This window comes from Mobula hypostoma, chromosome 13 (genome assembly GCF_963921235.1).
Source record: "Mobula hypostoma chromosome 13, sMobHyp1.1, whole genome shotgun sequence".
Classification (NCBI taxonomy): Eukaryota; Metazoa; Chordata; class Chondrichthyes; order Myliobatiformes; family Myliobatidae; genus Mobula; species Mobula hypostoma.
Window position 1 is genome coordinate 57,946,726 of NC_086109.1, and position 14,127 is coordinate 57,960,852.

Sequence of the window (14,127 nt, forward strand, 5' to 3'; positions counted from 1 at the left end):
CAATGTCTAATCCAATTTACCACCTCTCCATGTATACCTAGCAACTGAATTTTCCTAACTAACCTTCCATGCGGGACCTTGTCAAAGGCCTTACTGAAGTCCATGTAGACGATATCTACTGCCTTCCCTTCATCCACCTTCCTGGTAACCTCCTCGAAAAACTCCAATAGATTGGTCAAACATGACCTACCACGCACAAAGCCATGTTGACTCTCCCTAATAAATCCGTCTTTCCAAATGCTTGTAGATTCTGTCTCTTAGTACTCCCTCCAATAACTTACCTACTACCGAGGTTAAACTTACGGGCCTATAATTTCCCAGATTACTTTTCGATCCTTTTTTAAACAACGGAACAACATGAGCCACTCTCCAATCCTCCGGCACCTCACCTGTAGACAGTGACATTTTAATTATTTCTGCCAGGGCCCCTGCAATTTCAACACTAGTCTCCTTCAAAGTTCGAGGGAACACCCTGTCAGGTCTCAGGGATTTATCCACTTTAATTTTCCTTCTTCCTTTAAGTGTTTACTTGCATTTCTTATACTCCATTTGTTCCTACCTGCTCTGTACTCTCCTTTATTTTCTGAACCTGGGCCTCAATATCTCTTGAAAACTGGGGTTCCTTACATTTGTTGTCTTTAACATTTATTCTTGACGGGCACATACAAGCTTTGTACTCTTAAAATGTCAGTCTTGAAGACCTCCCACTTACCGAGTACACTTTTGCCAGAAAATAGCCTGCCCCAATCCACACTTGCTAGATCTTTTCTGATATAATCAAAGTTGGCCTATCTCCAATTTACAATCTCAACCTGTGGACCGGACCTATCTTTTTGCATATGTGGAAGAAAATTAAGAGAAAATTTTAATTTTGAATTAAATTTTGTTGTCATACTTGACTAGCTACATACTGTCTAAGACTTGGATCATGAGGGTGACGGTAAGATGCATATGCTGCCTTGCTTGTGTGAGCTAACAATAGCTAGCAATAGATCATGCCAGTGATGAGGTATTGTTAACTTTTGTCCGAGATTGTCTAGCTGATAGAGGAATTGACTGTAGACTTCTAATTTTGTAGACTTGCTAATACCTAACAAGTGCTACTTGAAATCGCTGACCACGTATGTTTAGCTGTTGGCTATTGCCCAAAATTTACTGTATAAATTTAAGATGTAACCTGACATCGGCAGAGTCATAAGACAAAGGCTCCCTGTGATCACGTATTAAAGGGTTAACCTTATACCAAGGACTGTATCTTTATTTCTGTTCCCTAACAGAGTAAAGTCTCTCATAGTAAATTGGTGATGAAATTCTGTTACAGTAAAATACGATAAGTCAGGGTAAATTCTTTGATGCATACTTACTTTGAAACTAATGGCCTTGGGATCATTAGATGCAAAGTGTTCCACTACACAAACTTCTGTCACCTGCCCTGTCTTACTCCCTAATAGCAGATCCAGTATCGCACACACTCTCATGGGGACTTGTTTCTTAACCAGTACATACCTTTCCTGAACACACTTTGACATCTACTCTTTTTACATTATTGGAGTCCCCATCAATATGTGGGAAGTTAAAATCACCTACTATGACAACCTTGTGTTTCTTGCATCAGTCTGCGATCTCTCTACAAATTTGTTCCTCTAAATATTTTGAACTGTTAGCTGGTCTATAATATGGCCACGTTAATGTGGACATAACTTTCTTCTTCCTCAGTACCATCCATAATGCTTCACTAGATGAGTTCTTCAGTCTGTCCTGACTGAGCACTGCCAAGATATTTACCCTGACTAGTAACAGCACCCCTCCTCCTTTAATCCCTTCCCACTCTGTCATGTCTAAAACAACAGAATCATGGAATATTGAGCTGCTAGTCCTACCCATCATGCAACCAAGTCTCACTAATGGCTACAGTATCATAATTTCATGTGTTGATCCATGCCCTGAGCTCATCTGCTTTTCCTACGATACTTCTTGCATTGAAATATATGCAGCTCAGGACACTGTTGCATCATGTTCAACCTAACTTTGTTGAGGTCTTACCAATATCTGTCTCCACAACCTCTCCACTATAACTGTTGGGGCACTCTGGTTCCCATTCCCCTGCAACTCTATTTTATTCTGTCTTTCAATTTTCCTAACCTTATAGCCCTTGGCGCTGGGAGTAATCCAGACATTACTACACATGTCCTGTTTTCTAGCCTCTTCTGTCACTCATGCTCACTGCGCAGGAGTTCATCCTCCTTTCTACTGACAATATTGCTGTCAATGTGCACTATCCCTCTGGCTGCTTGCCTTCACCTGTGAGAATGTTCCGTAACTTCTCTGAGACATCCTTGACCTTGGCACTCGAGAGGCAACAAACCATCCTGGTGTCTTTTATGGCCACAGAATCTCCTATCTGTCTCCCTAACTATAGAATCCCCCATCACTGTTACACTGCCTGACTGCCCTCTACCTTCTGAGCTGGGTGATCTTCTAGCTTTGGTTCTCCTCCCCTAGATTAAGTTCCATTTGAACCTCCTTCCTTATAAATTCCAGCACTTGTAACCCTTGTGTTTCCATTTATCACCCTCTAGCCACTTTTTCCATTTTCAATCTTCTCTCCCTTCTGGCTTTTTTTTCTTTGTCTTCCACCTATCACTGATGTGATTCTCTCTTCTAAGTCCAGCCTTTCCCTTCTCTCATCTGCCCATCTACATTTAACCCTCCTTGGTCAACATACCAGCTCCTGTCCCATCCCTTCTCCCTTTCCGCTCAATCCTGATTCAGGGTCTCGACCCAAAATGTTGACTATTCCTTTCCTTTTCCTCACAGATGCTGCTTAACTCACCAAATTCCTCCACTGGTTTGTTCAATTTAGGGATATAATGCTGGTAGTTTGCAAAAGGCATAAATCAGAAAGTATGGTGACTAATATTGAAAACCCAGTGTTTTTATTCTGGAAAATGGATTAATATAGAACACAGAGCACTATAGGCCCTTTGGCCTATGATGTCATGCTGACCTTGTAACGTACTCCAAGATCAAACTAACACTTACCTCCCATATAATTCTTCATATTTCTTTCATCCATGTGCCTATCTAAGAGTCTAAAATGGCCTCTGTGAATTCCCCCTACCAGCTCCCAGACAGCATGTTCCGTGCACCTACCCACTTTCTCGGTAAAGGAAAAACTGATCTCTGGTATTCCCACTATACTTGCATCCAATCATCTTAAAATTATTCTTTCATGTATTAGTGATTTCTGTCATGAGAAAAGGTGCTGGCTATTTATTCTATGTCTCAATCACCTCCATCAAGTTATCCCTCATTTAGGTTTAATCATTTTGTTCTTTGTAAACTTATGAACTTCATTATCTATTGATTGATAGCCATTCTGGACCAAGAAAACTGGGACTAAATAATAGAGACACATAACTTATTAAATAACATGTTTTGGCTGAGTTGTGAAGCATGGACAGCACAGCTGAGCTGATGAGTTGCTGGCAATTAGTGTATGTTCTTTATCTCATTTAGCCTATCTATAAGTGGAAATTTAAGCACTTCTCCCTGCACTATGAAATTCCTTTGTACCTAATGATGAACTCCATCATTAATTGTAAATATCCTAAGCTTTTCTACTCACTGGAGTACTTTGAAATTCTGAAATTTAATAAGAATCATGTAAATAGGAATATACAGTACATAGATGTTGATAAAGATCTCATATTCACATCTTCTTGGGTTGTAGGAGGCCATTTAGCTCTGAGTCAATGGCAACTCAGTTCATCTACTTATTTACCTGTAACTAATTCTCTTGGGTACTCATTAAATCTCCACCCTCCATCCCCACCCAGAATCTCCTGCCATTTATCTAAACCAGAGGTAATTTAAAGTTCCAGTTATCAAAGTAGGTATGCATTATATAGCCTAGAAATTCATCTCCATATAGGCAGCCACAAAACAAAGAAACCCAAAAGAACCTATTTCAGAAAAAAGATCCAATGTGCAGAGAGGGAAAAAAAAGCAAGGTATGCAAACAATAAAAGTAAGTATACAGGAATCAGAACAAAAGTGATTCCACAGACATGAAGCATGAAGCAGGCTATAGCCTCAGTTCATTGCAGAGCCAAGTAATCGTCACAGAGCAGTGAGCATAACCGTCCTCTCCCACACCTCTGGTCCTACCACGCTGCCTTTTCAATCTGACCCAGCACTTAAACCGTCCAAACATTGGCCGTTCCTTGCTCTAGAACCCGGGTCCTGTCACTTTAATTTACTGTAACCAGGTAACCATGAGCACATCATTAGGACGAGTGAGGAAGGCAGAACACCTCAGGAGAATACGAAAGGTTAGAATTGAACCTAGTTGTTGGATCTGTTAGCAGCAGTGGTTCCTGATGCACCTCTGTGTATCTTGTTGAATTTTAATCATTGTTGCATATTGCAATAACTTTACATTACTAGTGAATATACAAGGAAGCCAAAGGAAGCAAATATTTCTGGATAGAATAGTGGAACAGTTTGTCAAAGATGATTTAAAATTTGGGACAGTTGGAGGTAAAAGTTGGTGGAATACAGAGCCACAGAAGTCACCTTTTGCATTGACGACTAAATGAAACACAAGCCTAACGAAAAGGCAGGTAAATTTTGCTGTATCTTAAACAATGATGGGAATTACTGGAAGGGTTTAGAGTTTATTGGTATGGTGTTAAGACAAAAACCTTTCCCTCAGTGTCAGCAGAATGAAGAAGTTTGTCATTGACTTTGGGAAGCAGGAAGGAGCACACACTTCTGACTTTATCAGTTATGCTGAGATTGAGAACTTTAAATTCCTACATGTAAATTTGTCCTGGTCCAGACACAAGGACACAACAGCCAATAAAGCACTTGGAATGCCTCTACTTCCTCTGAAGTCTAAGGAATTTTGGCATGTAGCAGATAACATCTTTTTTTTATATATAGATGCATCCTATCTTGCATCACACCTTGCTATGAAAACTGCTGTACTCAAAACCACAAGAAATTATGGTCCGTCATGTAAACCAACCTCTCTTCCCTTAACTCTGACTATTCTTCCTGGTGCCTTGGTAAAGCAGCTAACGTAATCAAGGACCCTTCCCATCCTGGTCATTCTATCTTGTCTCTCCTCCCCTCTCTTGTCAAGCAGAATATTAAAAAAAAGCCTAAAAGCATAAATGACCAGACTGGAGGAAAGCTTTTTATTCCAGTGTTGCAGGACTTATAAGTAGATCTCATGCACTAAACGATGACCTCTTGCTCTTCCAGTCTACCTTGTGTGGACTGTCTACCACCACTGCACTTTCTCTGTAAATGCAATATTTTATTCTACTGCTTTGATATTATTGTGTTTGGCCTGATCTGCCTGGATGTCATATCAATCAAAAGCTTGTCTTGGTACATGTACCTTGTAATGTGTGGCACTTAGAAACCAAGCTACAGGTACTTATGAGTGGTCAGTTCCATAACTATCCCGCTAAATTTAGTGTTGAAGTTGTGTGTGTCTATTTTTTATTTTCTTGGTGTTCTCCATTTCCCAGCCATTATTTATGGATGTTAGTTTAGAGTGGGGGTAAAGCTTGGGTTGTACATCTTTGACAGTTAAGTTCTTGTGATAAATGGTAATTTGGGCAATGTACTAATTTCAATATCTACATTGAAATTTTAACAATTTTATAATGCTAATAATCCTATTATTTTTCTGAAACAGAATATGAGCGATGCAATGTGCATATTACACAAACTGCAGACGGGATTGGATGTAAATGTAAAGTTTACTGGTGTAAGAATATTTGAATATACACCTGAGTGCATTGTATTTGATCTCCTTGATATTGCATTGTACCATGGATGGCTGGTGGACCCTCAGGTGAGAATACTTTGAAGTATGCATAATCTGTAATGTTTCTTTAAATTCACTTCATGCATTGTTATTCCTATGGATGTTTACCCATGATTTCTGTTTCCTTTCACCTTTTGGATAGGCAATGTGAGAAGTCAAATTAACCTCCAGCACACAGAAATAAAGCTAATATTGGCAAGTTAAATCTTGTTCTTCATGCTTCTTCCATCGATATCTGCAATCTAGCAGCTACCTTAACAGAGAAGCCGATGTCAGAAGCTTGATGAATTATACTCAGTGGCCTCTTTATTAGGTACAGCAGTGGTCTTATGCTGCTGCAGCCCATTCACTTCAAGGTTCAGCACATGCATTCAGGGATGCTGTTCTGCACACTGCTGTTGTAACTCAGGGTTATTTGAGTTACTGTGGCCTTCCTGTCAGTCTTCTTTGACATCTCTCATTAACTTGGTGTTTTGCCCACAGAACAGCTGCTCACTGAATATTCTTTGTTTTTCACACCAAGCTCTGTAAAAGACTGTTATGTGTGAAAATCCTAGATCAGCAGATTCTGAGATACTCAAACCTGACACCACCAGTCATTCCATGGTCAAAGACACTCAGATTACATTTCTGCACAGACTGATGTTTGATCTGAACAACAACTGAACCTCTTGACCATATCAGCATGCTTTTAATCATTAAGTTGCTACCACATGATTGAAAGAATAGATATATGCATTAACGAGCTTATGTGTGGGTGTAAGAAATAAAGTGGCCACTGTTTGAACTGATGCAGATTCACTTTAATTCTGAGGCAATTTTTGTTGTTGCTAACTTGTGTAATTGAAAGGCAATTTGCCTATTAAATTTACCAATCGCATGATAACTACAATTGGTGGAGAGGCAGGTGGTGTTGAGGAAGAAGGGAGGCTGCAGAAGGACTTAGATTAGGAAAATGGGTAAAGAGGTGGCTGATGGAAAATAGTGTTGAGAAGTGTATGGTCATGCACTTCTATAAACAGAATAATAACATAGATTTTAAATGCAAACAACAGGAATTCTGCAGATGCTGGAAATTCAAGCAACACACATCAAAATTGCTGGTGAACGCAGCAGGCCAAGCAGCATCTATAGGAAGAGGCGCAGTCGACGTTTCAGGCCGAGACCCTTCGTCAGGACTAACTGAAGGAAGAGCGAGTAAGGGATTTGAAAGGGGGAGGGGGAGATGCAAAATGATAGGAGAAGACAGGAGGGGGAGGGATAGAGCCGAGAGCTGGTCAGGTGATAGGCAAGAGGTATATTCAGAGGGACAGAGGGAGAAAAAGGAGAGTGAGAGAAAGAATGCATAAAAATGAGTAACAGATGGGGTACGAGGGGGAGGCGGGGCCTAGCGGAAGTTAGAGAAGTCAATGTTCATGCCATCAGGTTGGAGGCTACCCAGACGGAATATAAGGTGTTGTTCCTCCAACCTGAGTGTGGCTTCATCTTTACAGTAGAGGAGGCCGTGGATAGACATGTCAGAATGGGAATGGGATGTGGAATTAAAATGTGTGGCCACTGGGAGATCCTGCTTTCTCTGGCGGACAGAGCGTAGATGTTCAGCAAAGCGGTCTCCCAGTCTGCGTCGGGTCTCACCAATATATAAAAGGCCACATCGGGAGCACCGGACGCAGTATATCACCCCAGCCGACTCACAGGTGAAGTGTCGCCTCACTTGGAAGGACTGTTTGGGGCCCTGAATGGTGGTAAGGGAGGAAGTGTAAGGGCATGTGTAGCACTTGTTCCGCTTACACGGATAAGTGCCAGGAGGGAGATCAGTGGGGAGGGATGGGGGGGGACGAATGGACAAGGGAGTTGCGTAGGGAGCGATCCCTGCGGAATGCAGAGAGGGAGGGGAGGGAAAGATGTGCTTAGTGGTGGGATCCCGTTGGAGGTGGCGGAAGTTACGGAGAATAATATGTTGGACCCGGAGGCTGGTGGGGTGGTAGGTGAGGACCAGGGGAACCCTATTCCTAGTGGGGTGGTGGGAGGATGGAGTGAGAGCAGATGTACGTGAAATGGGGGAGATGCGTTTAAGAGCAGAGTTGATAGTGGAGGAAGGGAAGCCCCTTTTTTCATTTTTTAAAGAAAGGGGCTTCCCTTCCTCCACTATCAACTCTGCTCTTAAACGCATCTCCCCCATTTCACGTACATCTGCTCTCACTCCATCCTCCCACCACCCCACTAGGAATAGGGTTCCCCTGGTCCTCACCTACCACCCCACCAGCCTCCGGGTCCAACATATTATTTTCCGTAACTTCCGCCACCTCCAACGGGATCCCACCACTAAGCACATCTTTCCCTCCCCCCCTCTCTCTGCATTCCGCAGGGATCGCTCCCTACGCAACTCCCTTGTCCATTCGTCCCCCCCATCCCTCCCCACTGATCTCCCTCCTGGCACTTATCCGTGTAAGCGGAACAAGTGCTACACATGCCCTTACACTTCCTCCCTTACCACCATTCAGGGCCCCAAACAGTCCTTCCAAGTGAGGCATCACTTCACCTGTGAGTCGACTGGGGTGATATACTGCGTCCGGTGCTCCCGATGTGGCCTTTTATATATTGGTGAGACCCGACGCAGACTGGGAGACCGCTTTGCTGAACATCTACGCTCTGTCCGCCAGAGAAAGCAGGATCTCCCAGTGGCCACACATTTTAATTCCACATCCCATTCCCATTCTGACATGTCTATCCACGGCCTCCTCTACTGTAAAGATGAAGCCACACTCAGGTTGGAGGAACAACACCTTATATTCCGTCTGGGTAGCCTCCAACCTGATGGCATGAACATTGACTTCTCTAACTTCCGCTAGGCCCCACCTCCCCCTCGTACCCCATCTGTTACTCATTTTTATGCACACATTCTTTCTCTCACTCTCCTTTTTCTCCCTCTGTCCCTCTGAATATACCTCTTGCCCATCCTCTGGGTCACCCCCCCCCGTCTTTCTTCCCGGACTTCCTGTCCCATGATCCTCTCGTATCCCCTTTTGCCTATCACCTGACCAGCTCTCGGCTCTATCCCTCCCCCTCCTGTCTTCTCCTATCATTTTGGATCTCCCCCTCCCCCTCCAGCTTTCAAATCCCTTACTCACTTCCTTCAGTTAGTCCTGACGAAGGGTCTCGGCCTGAAACGTCGACTGCGCCTCTTCCTATAGATGCTGCTTGGCCTGCTGCGTTCACCAGCAACTTTGATGTGTGTTGCGTAATAACATAGATTATCTTCTAAATGGCGAGAACATTCAAAAATCAGAGGTGCAAAGAGATTGGGGAGTCTCGGAAGGTTAATTTGCAGTTTGAATCAGTGGTGAGGAAGGTGAATGTGTGTTGGCATTCATTTCAAATGGTCTAGGATGTAATGTTGAGGCTGTGTAAGGAACTGGTGAGGCCTCACTTGAAGTATTGTGAACAGTTTTGGGCCCCTTACTTAAGAAAGTATGTGCTGACATTTGGAAAGGGTTTAAAGGAGGTGTACGAGAATGATTTTGGAAATGAAGGAGTTATCCAGAGCATCTTCAAGGATGGGTGTCTCAGAAAGGCAGCATCCATTATTAAGGACCCCCAGTACCCAGGGCATGCCCATTTTTCACTGTTACCATCAGGTAGGAGATGCTGAAGGCACACACTCAGCGATTCAGGAACAGCTTCTTTCCCTCTGCCATCCGGTTCCTAAATGGGCATCAAACCCCTGAACACTACCTCACTTTTTAAATGTATATTATTTCTGTTTTTGCATGCTTTTTAAACTATTCAATGTACGTATACTGTAATTGATTTATTATTATTTTTTCTATATTATGTATTGCATCGAACTGGTGCTGCTTCTATATTATGTATTGCGTTGAACTGGTGCTGCTAAGTTAACAAATTTCATGACACGTGCCGGTGATAATAAAGCTGATTCTGATTCTAATTCTGATTCATATGAGTAGCGATTGAAGGGTCTGGGCCTGTACTTGCTGGAATTTAGAAGAATTGGGGGAATCTCATTGAAACCTGTCAAATGTTGAAAGGCCTAGATAGAGTGGATGTGGAGAGGATGTTTCCTTTGGTGGGGGTGTCTAGGACCAAAGGGCACAGCTTCAAAATAGCGGGACATCCATTTAGAACAACAATGAGAGTTGGTGAGCCTGTGGAATTCATCGCCACAGGTGGTTGTGGAGGCCAGGTCACTGGGTGCATTTAAGGAGGAGGTTGATAGGTTCTTGATTAATCCGGGTGTGAAAATGGGGAGCAGGCAGGGGAATGGGGTTGAGAGAGAAATGGATCAGTCATGTCAAAATGACAGAGCAGATGCGATGGGCTGAATGGCCTAATTTGCTTTAACATCATGTGAGCTTAATGAACATTCCTCTGGTCCTCAGGGTATAGGCTGCAGAAAATTTTACAATTGCTAAAGAACCTTTATTTTTGACAAGTCTGGCATACCAAGAACTTTGGGATACTTGTTAGTTTTCTTTGAGGAGCTGTAATCTCAATTTCAGATAAGTTACCACTTGAGGAAATTTTTAAAAAACTTTGAGCAACACACTGGAGGAACTGAGGAGGCCAGGCAGCATCTATAGAAAAGAGTACGTTTGACGTTTCAGGCTGAGACCCTTCATCAGGATGGTCTTGGCCCGAAACATTAGCTGTTCATGTTTCCATAGATGCTGCCTGGCCTGCTGAGTTCCTCCAGCATTTTGTGTGTGTTGCTTGGAATTCCAATATTTGCAGATTTTCTTTTGTTTGTGAAGCAAATTTAAGACCTCACTGATATTTTGCTATATTAAATGTCTTGAGCAGTTCAGTTTAATTCAGACTGTCAATGCAGTGGAGTGCTCTTTGAATGTTGTAATAACTATTAATTGATTGCTTTTAATTTCAAATGCATTGCACTCTGAGGCTAATAATTTAGATCATTAGAACTGCATTTGCTTATGCATGAATTACTCTTAACAATGGTGTCATTGCTGCTTCTGCAACAAATATTTGAAAATACAATTGTTAGTTATTTGTACCAAGGAAATATATTTTAAAAATAGTATTTCCTGTTGCTAATACTGACAAGAAGATGCTTGGGAGGCAGAAAGGTCTGAAGGTAAATAGACCAGATGGACTACTCTCCAGGGCTCTGAAAGAAGTAGCTGAAGAGATTGTGGAAGCATTAGTAATCATCTTCCAAGAATTACCAGGTTCCGGAATGGTTCCGGAGGAGAAGAAAATTGAAAATGTCATTCCACGCTTTAAGAATGGAGCGAGGTAGAAGAAAGAAAATTATAGTCCAGTTAGCCTGACTTCAGTGGTTGGGAAGTTGTTGGAATCTATTTTTAAGGATGAGGTTTTGGGATACTTGGAGGCACGTAAGTTGGCATGGTTTTCTTAAGGGGAACTCATGCCTGACAAATCTGTTGAAATTCTTTGAGGAAATAACAAACAAGATTGACAAAGGAGAGTCAGTAGATATTGTTTACTTGGATTTTCAGAAGGCATTTGACAAGTTGCCGTACATGAGGCTAGTTAACAAGACAAGAGTCCATGGTATTACGGGAGAGATAGTAGCATGGATAGAAGAGCAGACTGGCAGGAGGCAAAGAGTGGGAATAAAGAGTTGGCTGCTGGTGACTGGTGGTGTTCCGCAGGGCTCATTTTTGGGATTGGTTCTTTTCACATTATATGTCAGTGATTTGGATGATGGAATTGATGGCTTTGTGTCCCGGTTTATAGATAATATGAAAATAGGTGGAGGGGCAGATGGTATTGAGGAAGCAGGGAGATTGCAGAAGGACTTGGATTGCGATAATGGATGAAGAAGTGGCAGATGGAATATAGTGCAGGAAAGTATATGGTCATGCACTTTGGTAAAAGGAATAAAGGCATAGACTATTTTCTAAATGGGGAGAACATTGAAAAATCAAATGTCCAAAGGGACTTGTGGGTCTTTGTGCAGATTCTGTAAAGGTTAACTTGCAGTTTAAGTCAGTGGTAAGGAAGATAAATGCAATGTTAGCATTTATTTTGAGAGGACTAGAATATAAGAGCAAGGATATAATGATGTGGCTTTGTAAGGTATTGGTCAGACCACACTTGGAGTATTGTGGCTAGTTTTGGTTTCCTTATGTAAAAAAGGATGTACTGGCATTGGAAAAGGTCTACAGGAGGTTCACAAGAATCATTCTGGGAATTAAAGGGTTAATTTATGAGGAGCATTTGATGGTTCTGGGCCTGTACTCACTGGAGTTTAGAAGGATTGGTGGGGGGGGGTGAAATCTCCTTGAAACCTATTGAATTTTGAAAGGTCTAGAAAGAATGGATGTGGAGAGAATGTGTTTCCTATAGTGGGTGAGTCAAAGACCAGAGGGCACAGTCTCAGAATAGAGGGATATCCATTTAGAATAGGGATGAGAAGAATTTCTTTAGCCAGAGAGTAATGAATGTGGAATTTATTGCTGTGGAGGTATTTAGCTATATTTAAAGCAGAGTTTAATAGGTTTTTGATTAGTCAGGGCACCAAAGGTTATTAGGAGGAGGCAGGAGAATGGGGTTGAGAGGGCTAATAAATCAGCTATGATGGAATGACGGAGCAGACTCAATGGGCCAAATGGCCTGATTCTTCTCCTATATCTTATGGTCAGAATCCTCCAGGATATTACTGTTGGCACACCTCAGTGAGTGCAGAAACAGGATGTTGATGTTGACTGTGTGTTTTGAGAGCTGAGACAGAAAGGAAGGCTTTAGAAATGGGGGAAGTAGAGTCTACAAGCCATGTGACAGTATCCTAACAGAACTGAGACCAGTGCCCTTGAAGAAAGTTTGGTGCTACTCTGAAAGAGTGATAGGATATTGGGAATTTGTAGTTTCATAAGGAAAGAGACATAGATGGAAGACAAATGATCTAAAGCAAATCGTGTTGGTGGTAGGGGCAAAAGGTGGAAGAAAGTCATCAGGTAACTTCAGAGTGTTTTAAATTTTACTTCAATTTAACTCTTGTAGAAAATGATCCAAAGGCACAAATATGTGAGTGAACAATAGTGTAGCTTCACTGAAACCTAGCTTAAAAAAGGGTCAAAATGGCAATTGAACTTGATTATTTTGTTCAGGAAGATGGCCACATTTGCTTCCTGTCTACCCACAAAAGCTACTGTCCATTCAAGTTAATGTACATATGCTCACTTCTACAAGAGTAAGCATCTGAGAGTAAGGCCACTTAAGGGATATTCCAAAGAATCTTGGAGTCCATTGTGCAGCTTTTTAAGCAAACTCTGAAATTGTGGTTAGTGCTAGTGAAAACTTTGCACAGGTTAGGCTGGTGCTGAGTCCCATCATTGTGTGGACTCTTTGGATTGGGAAGAAAGCAGGGTGAGAGTCAAGGCCCTGAGCAAGTCTTCAAATGCAGCCTATACAAAGCTTCTAGGTCAATAGGGTAAACTGGCTTGTGCTGCTAGCAATCATTCTGTTAATAGAGCTGTGTTTATCTTGGAGTCATAGAAAAGTACAGCACAGAAGCAAACTCTTTGGCTCATCTAGTCCATGCCAAAACCATTAAAACTGCCTACTCCCATTGACCTACACCAGGACCATAGCCCTCCATACTCATACCATCAATATACCAACCCAAACTTAGCTCAAACATTGAAATCGAGCTCACATACATCACTTATGCTGGCAGCTCATTCCACACTGTCATGATCCACTGAGTGAAGAAGTTTCCTCTCATATTCCCCCTTAAACTTTTCACTTTTCATCCTTAACCCATGACTGCTGGTTGCAGTTCCACCCACCCTCAATGGAAAAAGGCTGCTTGTATTTCCCTATCTGTACCCCTCAAAATTTTGTATACCTCTTTCATATCTCCTCTCAATCTACTGCATTCTAAGGAATAAAGCTTTAACCTAGTCGATCTTTCCTTATAACTCAAGTCCTCCAGACCCAGCAACATCCCTGTAAATTTTCTCTGTACTCTTTCACCCTTAGTTACGTCTTTCCTGTAGGTAGGTGACCAAAGTTACAAAGCTCCAAAGTAGGCCTCACTGATGTTCTATACAACTTCAATATAACATCCCATCTCCTGTACTCAGTACTTGGATTTATGAAGGCCAATGTGCTAAAAGCGTTCTTTATGACCCTATGTACCTGTGGCACCACATTCAATTGAATTATGGACCTGTGTTCTCAGATCCCTTTGTTTTACCACACTTGTCAGTATCCGACCGTTCACTATGTAAGATCTACCCTGGTTGGTCCTACTGAAGTGCAACACCTCGCAC

At 42.1% G+C, this 14,127-nt stretch overlaps 1 protein-coding gene across 4 annotated transcripts in view; it reads left to right on the forward strand.

Moving 5' to 3' along the window:
- mindy2 (MINDY lysine 48 deubiquitinase 2) overlaps positions 1 to 14,127 on the forward strand; it is a 104,191-nt gene that overhangs the window by 38,867 nt on the left and 51,197 nt on the right. For 3 of the 4 annotated variants that reach the window (XM_063065748.1, XM_063065746.1, XM_063065745.1), the window contains exon 4: positions 5,714 to 5,872. The exons of the other annotated variant lie outside the window; for it this stretch is intronic. In XM_063065748.1, the coding sequence (XP_062921818.1) occupies positions 5,714 to 5,872 (159 nt within the window). The remainder of the gene's footprint in view (positions 1 to 5,713; positions 5,873 to 14,127) is intronic. 4 annotated transcript variants of the gene reach the window in all.